This window comes from Eulemur rufifrons, chromosome 1 (genome assembly GCF_041146395.1).
Source record: "Eulemur rufifrons isolate Redbay chromosome 1, OSU_ERuf_1, whole genome shotgun sequence".
In the NCBI taxonomy this organism is placed as follows: domain Eukaryota; kingdom Metazoa; phylum Chordata; class Mammalia; order Primates; family Lemuridae; genus Eulemur; species Eulemur rufifrons.
This window is the reverse complement of record NC_090983.1, coordinates 56,369,808-56,388,273: the sequence shown is the minus strand read 5'-3', so window position 1 is coordinate 56,388,273 and position 18,466 is coordinate 56,369,808. Positions and strand designations below refer to the sequence as shown.

General features: G+C 33.6%; 1 protein-coding gene across 1 annotated transcript in view; it reads left to right on the top strand.

Moving 5' to 3' along the window:
* The window catches only part of UBR3 (ubiquitin protein ligase E3 component n-recognin 3), a 182,101-nt gene that overhangs the window by 134,115 nt on the left and 29,520 nt on the right, over positions 1-18,466 (top strand). The window contains exons 29-30 of the mRNA XM_069494206.1: positions 322-458; positions 6,484-6,569. Of these exons, the coding sequence (XP_069350307.1) occupies positions 322-458; positions 6,484-6,569 (223 nt within the window). The remainder of the gene's footprint in view (positions 1-321; positions 459-6,483; positions 6,570-18,466) is intronic.

The following is an 18,466-nucleotide window of genomic DNA, read 5'->3' as shown; positions in this document are numbered from 1 at the left end:
TTTTTATAGACATGGAAACTTTGTTCTAAAATATTATTTTAATGACATCCACTCACTGGTTTAGAATAGTTTGTGTGTTAATTCATAGGTAGATTATAGTGTTATCAATCAAAATAGAGAATTAGAATAAAATACCACTTTATAAGAGTATTTTTTGATTGGTTTTATCTTTGTGTACTAAGTATGCTTATAGTGGATAGTTAACGTTATATCTGTTTTGACTTCTTTAATATCCTAGTATGTTCATATGATAAACATTCCAGTTTTAGATAATTATTAAAATGAACATAAACTTTATTTGTATGTTTTCATTTCTTATAGTCAGAAACCAACTTAAGTAAAGAAATGGAATCTGTAATGAAAGATATAAAAAATACCACTCAGAAGAAATATAGAGACTATAGCAAGACCCCAGGCTCACCAGATAATGATTTTCTCTTTATGTACTCTGTTGCTAGGTAGGTATTTATAGTTTATACTTTTGTATTTACTTATTAATAGTTGGTTTTATTGCTTAATAAGTCTTTGTTTTATTTATTGCCATTTACATTTATTTAAAGAAAGGAGTGCATATTTTTCATATTGGTTGAAATTATGGCTTGTTTTCGTATCTCCTGGGAGGACTATAAATGTGGAGTTTTCCTTTATTTCCTAAAGAGTTTTTATTTTAATGAAATATTTGGGTAAGTGTTATACTAAGCATTATAAGACATGTGGGGAAAAATATGTTGTTAATATTTTGGGACAGATATGTACCTCAGAGCATGTGAGTATTACATATGTTGACTTGTCAAAAGTGATAATACTGAGAGCTAAAACATTATAGTATGTTAAATACTTTGATTTAATGGAAAAATAAGAACTGTAAGAAGTACAAGAATTTATTTTGTTTGTTTTAAACTAGTGAAAGATCTAGTAATATCCTAGAAGACTACAGGTAGTTTAGAAAATCAGATATGGGAGAGGAAGCAAGAGATCAGTCATGTTCTAAGCCTCTATTTGTACTGAGTAGGGATCTCAAAAAAAACAGAAATGTTTTTCAGCTTTCAAATTAGGAAAGATTAGTCTAACTGATTGTGTTCAATACCTAAGGAATAGCTCTAAATAGGAATTTTAGAGAAGTTAATCCAGTGAAAATGGAAAACCATAAAAGAAGTGAATAGGGGAGAAGCAGACACAATTAGAAGCTTGTAAACACATTCTGTTGAAATGATATTATAGACCCCTGTGTATCTCTGGAAGCATGCTTCATAATAGTTTGTCTGGGTAGTACAGTAATAGGTAAGATTTAGAGAGATAATGTGACTTGAAGTCATGCAACAGGTTAGTGGCAGAGTAGGACTTTAGAATTAAGATCTCTTGAGAAAAGGGTTAGTGTTTTTTCAGTTACTATCCTTCTCTTGTTTCTCCTGTGTTTGGCTTTTATAGGCACTCTTATGCATGCAGTTCATCATGGCTGCTCTCTCTGCTCCACTCCTGGAGCAGAGGGTAACAAAAGAATAAATGAACTATATGTATGTAGCATTTAGAACACAGGAAAATGGAACCAGTCTTAGAAAACTTGCAGCAAACACATTAAAGCTTAAGATAAGGAACATTAGTCCTTGGTCTGAGAATGCAAATGCTGGACATGGGTTGATGTAAAAGCGTCTGATGGATTGGAAAGTAACTTTCTAGTCTGCATATTCTTAGGCTATTGATTTTGTTTATCTAGAATGCTTTAGGGGAAGACATGACAGTTAATTTAATATTTTATTTCTGGAGAGTTACCAAATGATTGCATTCTTGCAATAAAAGATACTTTATGTGAAAACCAAATATAGTTCAATTTTGCCAGAGTTTCAAGATTTTACAGAACTTCTGTACAATATTGTGATTATAGCCTTGTAGAAGATTGGGTTGAATATAGACCAAACTCATTCATGCTTTATGTATTTATACACACACACACAAACACACTTAGGTTGCTCATGTATTTATGCCTTTGATTTTATTAGTGTTGACCTTAGAAAATTCTGATTGAAATGGAAATGATCTGTACATGGAATTTTCCTATAGTATGATAAATCAAATAATTGATTTAAATATAATATAGTAGAAGTTTTAGATCCCCATTTCTTGATTTAAATATATAAATAACTTATAGAATACAACTTGCAATGATCATGGGAGATCTTTTGGATCAACACATTTCGGTTTTTCTGTTTTATAGAGAAGCAGAAGCAGGGACAGATATGAAATGTTTTATTAAGGATGTAGGTAGAGAAACAGAAAATATACTCCCTCCTCTCATCCTTTTCTGATCCCTAATGATAAACTCTAAAGCAGCAAAATAATTCTGAAAGTGAAAGTAAATAAAACTTATAAAAAGCCTTATTATCCTTTGGTTGGAATTACCTAGGACATTTAGTTCTCCCAGTGAGGTGGCATTCCCTTTCTAAGTTTTACTTAGTTATTAAAAAGAAAACAAAAAGCAAGGTGACTCAAAAATGAATAAAACATGATTGAAGGAAAAATATGTTATATCCTATTTTTAATGGGAAGTAATTTTCTCAAAGTGGGAAACAAGGTCTTTATTTTATGCCTAACATACAACTGATTTCATAAATACTTATGATTATGGTAATATTCCTAAAAGGTGAGCATTAAAGTATTTAGCTATATTTAAATATTTAAGTAAAATATTTAGCCATAAACTTACTTTGAATTATTTAACTTTTGAATTAAATGCAGTGATTCTTAAATGTATAAGTCATTAAAACTTGCAAGTTTATTTGTATTTAGCATTAGTATTTTGAGTGGAATACAACCCTAGTATCTCAGAGTTGATTTTCTCCCAGCTGAATAGTAATTTTGTTTGCTCTTCAGGGAGCTTACATTTTTGATATTTAAAAACAAAGTATTTCTGCTGGGTTTTAGAGCTCATTTTTTTTGATAGGATAATACATATCTTTTTTTCTTTTATTTGCATGGTAAAGCCTTGGAGGTTTTTCTGAGGGCAGCAGAGAAGAAACTGTTGGAGTATCTTTTCAAAATTAAATTAATTTTAAAATTAATCAAAATCACTACATTCAGATATTAATGTATTTCCAAAATTTCCATTCGGTTGTAAATATCAGTCATTCAAATGGAAAATGGAAAGTTAATTTTGGAGAAGAAAGCTTTCTTCACTTCAATACCAATTCATCATTTCATTCTTGAAATAATGAATGACATGTATTTCAATAACTGATTTTTTTCTAAGGATTTTTGGCCCCAAGTTACGTATAGCCTAGAGGTACTGGTAGGTAGCACTTGGTCTGTATATAGTGAGGAAAATGGAAATGGAAAGATGATGAAACATTGTAGGTCTAAACTTTGTAAACCAATTGTGTTCAGAACAAAGGGGAATGCTTACTAAAATACCAAATTAAGAATTCTTTTAAAAAGAAAAAATTGTTTCCTAAAATGATCCTTGTTTTTTTTTTTATTTTTTATTTTTTTGGTTCACTGCTGGGTTTAAGGGAATGGAAGGCCAGGAAAAGAAAGAAGAGAAACTGCAGGGACTAAAGAGAATCTTATGATTGGTTACATATCAATTTTTTTTCTTTTTAGAACTTTGATAGGTACCATTGAGGATTTAGAAGCTATATATGAAATGGTCTCTGCTCTCCAGGAATTTACAGTTTAGTTGGAGAAACAAAACTAATATACATCAATCTATATAAAAAATAATATAATTTGATTTTTAAAATGTCATACAAAAAAAGTGCTGTAGAACTTCGAAAGGTAAAATGCGCAAATTGAAATATGAAGTATGCAGAAGTCCTTCTTTCCTGTCCCAGGAAAGCTTCTTAGAGAAGTCAGAACTTGAGCTGCATCTTGATAATATAGACTGTGGAATGGATAAAGTTTTTCTTGGAGAAATTGAGTAACTTGCTCAGCCAGTAAGTACTAGGCTCTGGCAGGCCTTGAACCCAGATCTTCTAGAGCATTTGCTCTTTGCACTATACTAATGTGTGTTTGAGTGTCTCTGTGTGTATATACACATTTGTTTTTTAAATTATAGCTCTAAAAATAGAAGTTAGTGCCAAAGAGGGGTTGCAGGGAGAGCAGACTTTGGTCATGCAAAAAGAAGCTGAAGCAATAGTTAGAGAGGTTTTTATATGGATATATATCTAGGTGGCCTCTATGATAGGCTTTAAGCAGTCTTATCTTGTCACTCTTTCAGATGTAGAGATTTTCTCTTCTTTTTTTAATTTCAAACTAATTTGAGTGTATTTGTTTTACAAAATATAGGAGAGTCCACTTTTCTTTAAGAACAAAAACCTCAGAAAACTCCCACTTCTGGCATATCTTTATTTTTACATCATTCATTGAGGAGGGTGATGTTAGGGAATATTGTATGGGGATCTTCAACAGTGAGTCAAGATAGACATGGGGTACACGACCCATTTGTTTGTTATATACTCTTGCAAGTCTCAAAGGATCAATTTTGATGTAAATGAAATAAGGAAAACTTAAGGGTTAGGACCATAGATATTGCTGGGCGTGGTGGCATGTGCCTGTAGTCCCAGCTACTCTGGAGGCTGAGGCTGGAAGATCACTTGAGCCCGGGAGTTCAAATCCAGCCTGGGCAACGTAGCAAAAGCCCATTTCTAAAAAAAGAAAAAATTAAAATGAAAAAAAAAAAAATTAAAATCCTAGATATTATTGCACATTAACCCTTTGGTTAGGTAGTTTTTGTTTTTTAACTCAGAAGGAACACCATGTAGGAGATCTTCTAACCATAATCTGAAATAATTAGATGTAGTAGTCTTTTTTCCCCAAGTCATCATTAAAATGAGATTCCTAATAATATGTTTGTCATCCTTTAAAGTTTCATGTCTGGTGATTGAATAAACAGAATTGTTCTTATATTTATATTTTAATGAATAATTTTGCAAATATGGTGAAATAAATGTTGACATTCTGGTTCTGACATTCATTTGTAAGAATTGTTCATATTTCTGGTTAGCTCTCTTAAAAGTGCTATCTAGGAAATCTTAGTTTTTATAAGAGAATATAGCCATTAATTTTTTTCTACAGATTAGGCAACAGAAGATTTGTGAAAACAAAATGTATTGATCTCATTTATATTCCCTTGATGAAGGAACACATGCTGGCCTCCGCTCGCTTTCTGTCCACTAATATGAAATCCTTGTCCCTGCTTCCTCGCTGGTAGGTTTTTAGAAGTTCAGTGAGCAATGCAAATCGCCTGAAGGGTGGAAAATTCCCTTGTCACACAGATGCCCTTATCAGCAGCAACCAGATGGAGCTCTGAGCAGGAACATTATCAATGTTAAATTGCTTTCCCCCCCATGAGTAGAGAGGATTAAAGCATTCCTTTAGAAATGGGTGGCAAATGTACAGACTTAGGAATATTAATATTTTTAACAATTTGCATTTATGAGTAAATATATGAAAATATAATTTCAAAACATTCTGTGTTCAAAATACAACCAAACCAATTCAAAATGTTTGTTTTAAATGAAATAGGATAGTAGTCTTTCTTGAATTCACTTGCAAAAAGTAAGCTCGAAACTGCCTTTTTTTAAGGGAAGGATATCTCATTATAGTGTCAAATGCATATCTTGGATATAAACTAGTTAATTCAGTTTTGTTTATAAAAAAAGATATGTTTAAGTTTATTCATACTATTGAAGTAACATATTTAAATAATCTCAGTTTTTTTATTATTTTGGCATAACTGGTTCTTTTATTGTTACTGTTTTTGAGTACATCTTTAGATTCTGCATTAGTTTGATTTTTGAAGTGTCTATTTATTAATTATTGCTATTTTGTAAGCTAATCATTACTAAATACCTTCCAATTTCAGATCTGTATGAACAGTACTGATGTTTAACCGTGTCAATAGTTACACAATGTATTTTAATAAAATTTATTAATAGTTTTAGAAGTCCATAAAAGAGACTGCTGTTAATTATATGTTATTCATAGCCACTTCAATATTAGTGATTTTGTTTCTTAATATTGATTTCCAGATACCATCTAAGTTCCAATGAGTGATAACCATTTCTCTGATAGAAAAATTGGTATGCTCTTGTGTTTTATATGACAGTAAACATCTACCCAGTGGCTGACAGTTGGAGTACAAATTCTTTGATCAGATTCTCATGCAGGTTTATGAAACATGTTGCAGGTTTTTTCCTTAAGGCCTAGTTTTTAACATTTGCCAACAGTTGGGACTTTGCAACAATTAAACCGTAATGTTTGCAATTTTTTGCAGGTATGAATATGAATATACAAGTAAGGATGGATAAACTATTTTTTTAATTTCTAAATATCAGATAAAATATTACTGATACTGTATAAAGTGTGCTTTTGCAATAATAAAGTTGAAGAGCTTTATTATTTAGGTTGATTCAGACATGTCGATAAAGCAAATTAAAAAGAATCTCTTCAGCCTAATGACTGAGCTATATTATAATGCGTTACTTACAGAACCAATTTGGAACTTGAATTGATTCATCGAGGAGGCAATTTGTGTTCAGGTGGTGCAAGCACAGCTGGCAAAAGGTCTTGTTTAAGTAAGTACTAAATAGTGCTACATTTTAAAAAATTCCATTTTTGTCATTTTTGAAAGCATATACAGGCAAAATGGTCTTTTGGTATATTTTCAAATTCTGTTTATGTTACATATACTTTAACATCTTGTATCTAGAAGAATCATATGAACATTTAGCTCTTTCTAGACTATGATTGTTTAGTAAATAAATGTCATACTAATTGGTTAGGTTTACGTATTTCAGAATTAAAACACTATATTATTTGCAGCGATAAAAAATTTGTCCTAAAATTCAAATTCTTTTAAAGAATTTTTACATTGAGTTGATTTAAGAAAATCTTTTTATAAAGACAGTTTATGTTGTCCACAGATTTTTAATGAAGATATTTGTGCTGTGTTTTGATGTGTATATTAAAATATATTAAAATTGTGGATATTTGCTTTTATTTATACATATACTTATATTATAAAATGAGCATGATTCTTCAATACTGTTTTGTAAATAAAGGTATATTTGAAAAAGAGTAATTTGGAAGTTAATGTAGGTTTTTTATGAGCATGATTTAGATGCTATCACTATTTAGTCATTGTTTAGAGAATTAATGTGAGCACTAGGAGTAATGTTATTTAATGTCACAATATAGCTCATTATTGGCCCTATATCCCTGGAGTTGAATATTACCTAATGTGATTGGTATAGGGAATAAAATTTGTTTAAGACACATAATGTATTCTTTTGAAAAATGAATGTATTTTCTTAAATACTAAAAGTAATAGTAATTTTTAAAAATTATCAATACATACTGTTTTTGAAATACCTTTAGAAAGTTTAAGTAATTTTAGATTGATTTCAGAACAAAGGAGTAATCAAAGCACCTTAAAATTTCTAACATAAAAATACAAACTGAGAAATTTCAACTTACTTATTTTTAAAATCCTGTAAGTTGTATTAGATTTGATATTTTATTTTGGATTGTCCCTTGATTCCTAGAACTTAAGGTTTTGGAAGTTATTTTTTACTAAGTATTTAGTATTACATTGACATCTTGATATATGTATCTAAACCCTATTTAGACTCAGTGTTTTAGTAGTATGTTTGAAACCAAAAGTTGTTGACACATAGGAATTTTAGTTTCTAATCTATTTGAATTAGTAGATACTATCATTTCAGTTATAAATTGTTCTTATACTTGTTTCATGTCTGGCATTGTTTGTTAATATTACAGAAACTGTTGTATTAGAAAGTGCTTAGTAAAGGGATTTCTGTTTTGTGTTTAAAAATCTACTTCATTTTTTCTCTGAGGCATTTACGTTTATGCAGGGACTTCTAAATGATGAATTTATCCAGAATCCAGAAAATAGTAATAAAATTCTAATGGCAACCACTTCAGTTACCAGACTTGGTTTTAATTTAAATTGTTAAATTGATACTTACTTCCAGACTTTTGCTTCTTTTTTCCCCCCTCTAGTGAATAAGAGATTATACTTACTGTGCTAGTATGGAAAAGGTCAGGATGAAGTTCATCATAAATATAAGTTAATATTGTTTTTAGTTTCTGTATGATTTATTGTTCAATTGCTTATATGTTATTTATCTTAATACTAACAAAAGCAGCCCTATAAGTCATGTGTGTAGAATATATTGTATGTTCTATAAAATCCCACTGTCTTACAAGTGTATGCACTTAACGTATTTGTTATTTATTCAAATCTAGTTCAAACCTAATTTAAGTTGAACACCAGGACTTAAATTGGTGATGTTTCATAGGATCTCAGAGCAAGTATCTCATTTTTTTCATATTCCGGTGTAACTTCAATGATATTCTTAAACAAAAATTCTGTCTTTTTTCTCGGGAATCCTCATGTAACAGTATTTTCCTTTTCCCATTTATTGTTTTCTGTTACTTTTTAAATATCTTATTTTTAAAGTGTTTTTTTCTCTATGTCTTTGGGGAGAGTGAGTGAGAAAATGTTCCACTGATAAGCAAATGAGAGGAGAACCTTTATTTTTTATCATTTTAAGAATACCACACTATTGGAATACTATTCCATCACAACTTCTTGATGAAACTGAAGATTTATCTAGTCAGGAAAACATTTAACAAATTTTTGTCTGGAAAGGATTGGGTAATGATTGTTTACAGAATTATGGACACACACAGATGCACGCACGCACAGTGGGAGGGGGAGAAGATTATTGTTTCTGTAACATTGAAAGCAGAAAATATTATTGGCCAAATTTATACTGAGAAATCAAACAAAATTGAAGTGGAACAATGCCATTCAGTACTTACATCTTTAAACAAATTTTTAAGTAGTCAAGGTAAAGTTACCAGTGTCCACTCAAAATAAAAATTCATTCCTGAAAGTGTGTCTGGGAAATTTTCCACGGTAAAAATTGACCAAAATTAGTTCATATAGCAGCATACTGTGGTATTTTAATACCTTACATTTATAGTTTTAAAGTTTATAAAATGCTTTCACATAAATTATTTATTCTTTAGAATGACCATGTGAAATAGGTGTTAACCTTTCTTTCATAGAAAAGGAAATTGAAGTTCAGAGTGATTGATTGCCTGACCAAGTCACACAGCTGTAAAATGTCAGAGCTTGCACTTGAGCCCAGCTCTTGTGACTCTAAATTCAGTTATGTAATACATATCCCCTGCTCTTCAGTATCTCAAAGGATGCAGAACCTTTAAGAACTTTTGCCCATGTCCTCAGTCAAAGACATCCTACTGTACACTGTTGCATTGGGATCTTTTCAGGCTCTGCCATGCTAAGCCTTCTGTTTACCTTGTCTGTTTTCTTTTGTCAGTCTTTCACTGTGAATCCCATTTTTGTTTTGGGCCACCCCTTCAGACATTTTCTCAAGTCCTAAGTCCTTCTTCCCTTGATACCAATTAGTTTGCCTTTATTCCTCACCAGTTTGTTGGCTGGTTCCCCTTTGCTCTTGCTGTAAGCCATCTGCATCAGCTCCCATTTATAGCACTGCTCCTGATTTTTGGGCAGAGTTCTAGACCTCCTTACCCACTAGGGAAGATCAGGCATTTGGGACCTCATGTTCAGCAGGTGAGACTGGGTCGAGCTAATTTATTGTAAGATAGAAAGTGTTCAGTTCTAAAGAGACAATGGATGAAGTTCTAGGAAATTTGGAGGTTTCTGATCGTATCTGTCTGGTGGAATCGGTGAAGCTTTTGGTGGATATGGCATTTGAGCAAGACTTTGAAAGATAAGTGAGCTTTAGAGGTTTTTTTTTTGTTTTTTTTTTTCTAGTTGGTATGTACACTGACAAGTACCACCAGCTTGGTTAGCAACATGTATAGGACAAAGAAGATACAAAAATTGAAGGCATAGCTTTTTATTAAGAAAACTATTTTATTAAGGTTACTGTTAACTTCTTCATTCAAGTGATTTAAAAGTAAATATGACACTGTGTAGATTCTAGTGAAGTTCCCATGCTTTCAACATGTTTTTGACATGATATTCTTAGTATATTTTTCAAGTAGAAATTGTTGAAACCATCAGTGGTGTCATTTGATAAATTATTTATATTAGAGTATAATATAAAAATTATTTATCTTTAGGTAGAACAACATTTTTTCATATCTTTGGGTCTTGAGACATTTTGCTTATTACTGTAATTTAACTGAGAAGCCACACACAGTTCATGTCTCAAATGGATTCCATGATTTTGTAGAGTGATTAAAAATTTTTAGTCAAGAGAGGCTACGGCAAACCTTTGTTTTGACATTTTTATTTGGGAAGTTCTGACTTAATTTTGATATAATCTATGATCTTATCAAGAAATGATGCATAGTCTCTACAGTGAATAATTTTCACCTGTGTTGGTTATTCATAGCAAGCAACCCAGCTTAGATCTGTAAGGCAGCCTAAAATGGTTTTAGTTGCTCAAAGAGTGAATATTTGGTGAATTTAAAATTACAGAAAATTATTTTGACATTAATTTCTCCCTGAGTAAGGCTGCATAAAAACATTGTTGAATAAGTGATGAGTTTTCATAAAATTACTTTTAAGTAGTCTAGCCTTATTCTTTAACACTTAGTGGCAAAATTCTGACCTTGATGGCTTACTAAGGTCTTTTTCAAATTTAAAGATTATGAATTCTACAAATAGTTTGAATCACAACTTTTGTTCTATTTTTTGTTACCACAAAAAAGGGAAGAAAATTTGGCCATTGAATTATTATGATCAAAGTATATAAATTAACACAAAATGTGGGAATTGCCTCCTGAGACTAGTGGTCTATCACATTTGATTGTTAAAAGCTGATTTTGTGGTATTTGGAAGTGTTTTCTGTTCTGGCAAGCAAGTTGCTTGAGTTTCATAGTGTATTAAAGGCCAACATAAAAGATACATGTGTAGTGGAAAAAACAATATCAAACTATGAGTCATAGGCATGTGCTGAGGCAAGACATTTTATCCATTTGGCTTCAGTTTCCTCATCTGTAAAATTATTGAGTTACTTGTACACTGTTGGTGGGAGTGTAAATTAGTGCAACCACGATGGAAAACAGTATGGAGATTCCTCAAAAAACTAAAAATAGACCTACCATATGATCTAGCAATCCCACTGCTGGGTATATATCAAAAGGATGGGAATTCAGTTTATCGAAAAGATATCTGCACTCCCATGTTTATTGTAGCACTGTTCACAATAGCCAAGATAATGGAATAAACGTAAGTGTTCATCAATGGATGAATGGATAAAGAAATTGTGGCACATATACACAATGGAATATTGGATAGCCACAAAAAGAATGAAATACTGCCATTTGCAACAACATGGATGGATCTGGAGAACATGATGCTAAGTGAAATGAGCTAAGCCCAAAAAGACAAATCTTGCATGTTCTCACTCATATATAGGAGCTAAATATTAAAAACTGTTGATCTCAGGGAGTCAGAGAGTAGAATGATGGTTACCAGAGGCTGGGAAGGATAGCAGGGAGGAGGGGGATAAAGTGGGGATGGTTAATGAGTATAAAAATATAGTTAGATAGAATGAACAATATTTGATAGCACAACAAATTAACTATAATCAGCAATAAGTTAGGATTTACTTTAACTAAAAGAGTGGAATTGGAATGTTTCCTAATACAAAGAAATATTAAATGCCTGAGGGGATGGATACTCCAATTATCCTGATTTGATTAATTCACATTGTATGCCTGTATCATTCACATGTACCCTATAAAGATACACAACTACTGTGTACCCATAATAATTAACAGCAAAAATTTTTTAAATAAAATTATTGGATTAGACTGGATGATTTATGTCCTAAAAAAATGTTCATTGTTGTTAACTCTTTGTTTTTCCCTCTGTTAGTTAGCATTATCAACATTCATCATGAAAGTTAAATAGCTGGACTAGGAGTTACACTCCAGCAACTTTTAGAATTATACTTAAGATAATCTGCAGTCATACACTATAGAATACAGCAAGGCTTGTGTTTTTGTTCTTTTCTTTCAGTGCTTCTTACAGATTCAGAAGATTTTGGTATTTTTTATTTTGCTCTTAGTTTTAAGTAATGCATAAATAGAAAAATAAAGGCTGTCAGTGACATAGCATGTTAAATAAAATCAGAGTCTTTGAGCTAAAAGTTACTTAAGAAGTCACCTAGTCTAAATGTTATCTAGCTTACCAATATTTTACCTACGATTCTGATCATTTACTCTCTCCTTGAACACTTTCAGTGATAAGGAGTACTTTTGGAGTAGGTGAGGGACTTTGGTAAGCCTTTTAAAGGATGGTGATACAAAGAGGCAGGATAGTGGAGACTAGATAGAAAGTGATATTTAGGACAAAGTGCTTGGGTTTGAATCCTGACTCCATCCTTTACTAGTGGGCAGATGGTTTAGAGCAAGTTATTTAACGGATTCTGTTACTCATAATATCCAACCAGAAGATTGTTTTAAGAACTCAATTTTATAGTATGTGTTTCTTCATAGATTATAAATCTCTACATTAGTATTTCTACTGCTTCAACACTATCATTATCAAATTGGGGGTGTAAGGGTAAGTGAACAAAGCAATTTTTACCTCAATTTTTTGTCTTAGTTCAGTCAGGCTGCTATAACAAAATACCATGGCCTAGATGGCTTATCCAGAACAGATAATGTATTTCTCACAGATCTGGAGGACAGAGTACAAGATCAGGCTGCCAGCAAATTCCATGTCTGTTGAGAACCTGCGTCCTCATAGATATCTGTCTTCTGACTGTAACCTCACATGGTAAAAGGGGCAAGAGATCTCTCTGGGGTCTCTTTTATAAGGGTGCTGATCCCATTCATGAAGGCTTTACTCTCATGACATAACCACCTTTCAAAGACCCTACCATACTATACCATATCATTACCTTGGGGGTTAGGATTTCAACACATGAAATTTGGGGGAAACATAAACATTCAGTCCATTGCAGTCTTTCTTAAAGCACTTAACAAACATTCTGTTGACCTGTTAGGAGATGAGGTTAGGACAGGATAGGATTTATTCCCATCATGAAGTTTATCTATTGGGAACAAAATACATTGTTAATTTCAGGAGTCCTGAGGTAGAGGGATAAGAATGTGGCATGAAAATTTGAGTTAGAGGAGTGGCTTTAACTCTTCTTTAAGGTCTTTCCATAGGTCCTGTGATTTGTGGCTCAGGTAGCCAGGCCTTTCTGTATTTATAATTTGGACATTCCAGGAACTAAGTGCCATAGATAATAATTTCCACTAGCAAGGTGGGGGGTAGGGGGTGAGGGGGGCCCGGTGATCTTACTGGGCTTAGGGCAGGACAGCTCCTTTCTTCTGCAGTTAGCTTGGACACCCTCTACCCCCATTTTAAATGAGGTACTTAAATAAGACCTGGATTCATGGAGTATGTCCTCTTTGGTAGGGAGGAAATTAGAAGTCCTAAGAACTGATCTTTCTCTTCCCCTTCCTAGGACTACTATATGCAGAAGCAGAATTGTACCTCTTCCTGCCCAGTATCACAAGCTATGTTGTATAGGTAAAAGGGGAAGACTTCTAGTTACTTAAACCTTAAAGTAGAAGGAGGACAATTTTATGAAGCTAATATTAATACTTGTGATACTTGAGGTAACCAGAGGGCTGGGGGCATAGTGTGCCTGGAAGTGCAGGCATAGGAACTCCAGGAGGCAGGAGAGGAAAACAGCATGGGAAGTAGCAAAGTAGTAAAAGCAGCCTTTTCCTTCAGTATTTTCCCTTTCTTACATGGCGAAAAGACCTCTCCAAAGTAAGAAAAACTTCCCACCCTATTCCCGAACTCATATGTGCCCTTATTGACTAGAGACAACATAGAACACAGTGCTGGAAAGAACACTGGGTTGGAATTAGAAGACCTGGATTGTAGTCCTGTTTGTTATCTGTTGGACTTTAGGAAAGTAACCTAACTTTTTACCTTATTGTAGAAATGGGGATGATAATACTATCTAAAATATCTGTCATGGTTAATGTAATGATCAAATGGCATTAGATATATGAACTAAAGTATTTTATATATAATATGTTTTATTATATATAATAATCATTAAACTTGTCTGTTAACCCTTTAAAATTCTACCATAACTACCACTTTATTCTCTGCCCTGCCATGCCTGGAGTGTTTAGTAATGGGATTGAAAGAGATGAGTCAGCTCCTGTCACTCCATGACATCAACCTCCTATCTCTTGGTCCTACAGATACTCCCTTCTTAGAGGAGTTCCCGTACCTCGTTTGAGGAGTTCCCTCCCAGCTCTCCATGGCTGATTTCTCAGGGATGTACAGAGGAACCAGGGAAAGTTAGCTCTGCTTTGAGAAGTGTATACTCATACCTATTACATTCACTCTAGGATAAGTGGGTCAAAGCCATTTCCTCACTTTGATTATTCAGTTACAGAGAATTGGAGATTTCTTTTCCCCATAGTAACTAGAGAGTCATTTGGCTAGTTGAGATTTTTTTCATTAATAGTTATTTAGCCAGTGGTGACTGAACTGATAAGACTGAAATCGTGAATGATCTACAAATGCAGACGTAGTTAAGTTTACCTTAGGTATATTTTAACAGAAGCACAATTTAAGATAGCCAAGTCTTTAGGGATAACTCTTCTCTTTAATATATATTTATATCTTAATGACCAGTATGAGTATGAACATCTGTTTCAAAAGCATTTAAAATTTTTATTTTTCATTCTTTATTTGTATATATTTATAGGGTACAAGTACAATTTTGCTACATTGATATATTGCATTGTGGTGAAGTCAGGGCTTTCTGTTCATCCATCACTGGAACAATGCACATTGTACCCAACAAGCAGCCTCCCATCATCCGAAGATTTTAACATACAACAACTTTGTGTTTGGTTTCTTTATTTGGGTATTCCTGAGGTCATAAGAACTGGCATAATAATAGTGTTTCATGTGTGTGTGTGTGTGTGTGTGTGTGTGTAGTATTCATAGACATATATGTAAAACTCTTAATTATACAATAAATTTGGGGTTAGAGTTTTATAGTTTTTTTTAATAAAATACTCTTACCTTAATGTTGATAAAGATAGGAGGGATTATTAAATCTTGCTTTTTTGTTCCAGCTAAGAGTTCTTAAGTTCTTATTATTAAATCTTAGATTTTTTAAGGATAAACCAGTCTTTCAGTGTTTTCTCAGTTTCAGTAATGATGTGTCTGTCTTGTGATTAAGCACATTATAATACCTTAGACTTGTCACAGTTGTAAAAATTTGATTTAGGTATTGCAGAAAATAGAATTCTTTGTCCCAGGTGAATTGTTGCAGCAACCAGCATGGGAAAGAAGATGGTAGGAGCAAGTAGGTCAAGCACTGCTTTAGCAGTTAGAGTTAAGAGGTCAGTCTCTTTTGGGACAGTGAAAGTAGGGCTGATTAATTGGCCTACTTCTTAGCTACGGACCCAGTGTGTCATTATGACAGAAAGGGAAAAGTATAAAACCATCATGAATTTTATGCGTATATGATTTTTTTCCAAAGGATTATGTTATAGTTATATAAATATAATATTCAGCCTACTTAAAAAAATCCTATTATATGTTAAATATGGTGTCAGCCTAGGAGGTACAAAGATGTAAAGACACAGTTGTCTTCAGGGAGCTCTCACCATCAAATAGGAGAGGAAAACATGTGAAAAGTAGTTACAAGGCTGCATAAGAAGTGCTAAAATAAAGTTAACACAAGGTATAGAGAATGCATAAAGGGAAGATCAGATCTTTCTGAGCTCTCAGAGAAAACCTTACAGAGGAGCACATGAACTGGCTCTTCAAAGATGAATGGAGGCCGGGCGCGCCTGTAATCCTAGCACTCTGGGAGGCTGAGGCGGGTGGATCGCTCGAGGTCAGGAGTTCGAGACCAGCCTGAGCAAGAGTGAGACCCCGTCTCTACTAAAAATAGAAAGAAATTATCTGACCAACTAAAAAAATATATATAGAGGAAAAAAAAATTAGCCGGGCATGGTGACACATGCCTATAGTCCCAGCTACTCGGGAGGCTGAGGCAGTAGGTTTGCTTAAGCCCAGGAGTTTGAGGTTGCTGTGAGCTAAGCTGATGCCACGGCACTCACTCTAGCCCAGGCAACAGAGCGAGACTCTGTCTCAAAAAAAAAAAAAAAAAAAAAAAGAAATGAATGGAGTTTGCCTAGAGGACAAGAAGGTTCTATTCTTGGCTGAGAGAACAGCTTGCAAAGCCAGTGTGTGACATGACATATTGGGGAATATTTGAGAAGGCAAAGAGAGGAAGGAAGGTTAAGAAATAAGCCTGGGCTGGGTACGGTGGCTCATGCCTGTAATCCTAGCACTCTTGGAGGCTGAGGTGGGAGGATTACTTACGCTCAGGAGTTCAAGACCCGCCTGAGCAAGAGCAAGACCCCATCTCTACTGAAGAATATAAAAATTAACCGGGCATCATCACTCGTGCTTGTAGTCCCAGCTACTGGGGAGGCTGAAGCAGGAGGATCACTTGACCTCAGGAGTTTGAGGTTGCTATGAGCTAGGCTGATGCCACGGCACTCTAGCCTGGGCAACAGAGTGAGACTCTATCTCAAAAAAAAAAAAAAAAGAAAAGAAAAAAGAAAGAAAAAGAAAAAAAAGTAATAACCCTGAAAATGCTGAAAATGAAGATAGGGGCTTACTCATGGAGGGCTTTCTATGTCCATTCCTTCAGTGGCTCACCAATCAATTGTGAGTTAGTGTGAATAGATTTATTGTTTAGAGGGATTGGAAGGGTGAAACAAAAGGCATACAGCTAAGTGAGCATTCTGTTGATTAATCCAGGTGAAAAATGATGTGGTGGCAGAGTGGAACAGAATAGGGTGGATCATAGGAGGCAGAACCAATAGGATTGGTAATCAGTTGGATATGGAGGGCAAGGAAGTGGGAAATGACTCCTAAGTTTTCTTTTGGATGTTTACATGGGCAGTGTTATTCATTCAAATAAGAATTTTTTTTTTTTTTTTTTTTTTGAGACAGAGTCTCACTCTGTTGCCCAGGCTAGAGTGAGTACCGTGGCGTCAGCCTAGCTCACAGCAACCTCAAACTCCTGAGCTCAAGGGATCCTCCTGTCTCAGCCTCCCAAGTAGCTGGGACTACAGGCATGCACCACCATGCCCGGCTAATTTTTTCTATATATATTTAGCTGTCCATATAATTTCTTTCTATTTTTAGTAGAGATGGGGTCTCGCTCTTGCTCAGGCTGGTCTCGAACTCCTGAGCTCAAACGATCCGCCCACCTCGGCCTCCCAGAGTGCTAGGATTACAGGCGTGAGCCACCACGCCCAGCCTCAAATAAGAATTATAGAAGGAAATGAAAATTAGAGCTGGCTTGGGCTATATAATCAAGTTAGTTTCGATATATTGATTTTGAGGTGCCTGTTGAACATCTGAATTACTAGAGACCTTGTGAATTATAAACTTGCAGGTAGAAGTGGAAGACATGGGCTTGAGTGAAATAGTGTGTACTGAATGAGAGAGGACTAAAAAGAGATCCCTTTTCCTTTCTTATGGGAAAATGACACCTTTTAAGCTTCAATAGATTACAGAAGAGCACATAAAAGTAATTGAGAAGGAACTGGAGGAAAACCAGGGAAGAGTGGTACCAAAAATTAAGAAGAGAGAGAAGAGGGTTAAGTGTATATGTTAATATTTGTTTATGGAGTAGTAGTTTTATGTGGAAACGTTATATTTCTGATTTATCATAATCTCTAATTTTAGTTATAAAATCTCAAGTTTACAAATACTAAACTTATTTCATATTTGAAATTTATTCTTAGAAACCATGTATGTATCTGTATGAATGGAAACATACCATATATATATGTATATATACATATATATACACACACACACGCACCACACATACTACAGGTGTATGTTATTACTATAACTACTGTTTCTATATAATAGCCCAGAAGGGTGGTATCATATCCATTTTACAGAAAATAAAGCTAAGGTTAAGTAATTTAAGGACACATAGCCAGTACAGAGCTTGGATTCAATCCAGGACTTCTTGGCTCCTACTAGACAAAGTGGTGCCTCCTATACATAGGTTGAAATCACAGCACACTTACAAGTAAATTTAATGGTGTTTTTCATTGTAAACTCTTTTATAAATGTAGATCAAAGTTTAGAGTTTTAAAGTGTATTATACCAGAAAAGGAATTAATTATCTATTCTTTTTTTGCTCTTGTTATTAAAAATTTTAATAATATGCTTTCTTGATATAATTATTTTTCAACTTTTAAATGTCATGCATGCAGTTGATATTTAATACATTTTTTTAGTTTTTATCTTTTTGATTATGATCATAGGTTCTCCTCATCCTGTGTCTTCAATATTTATCTGGGATGAGAGGTATTTTTGCTGCTAAGTGATTATTAGAGTTCATTCTTT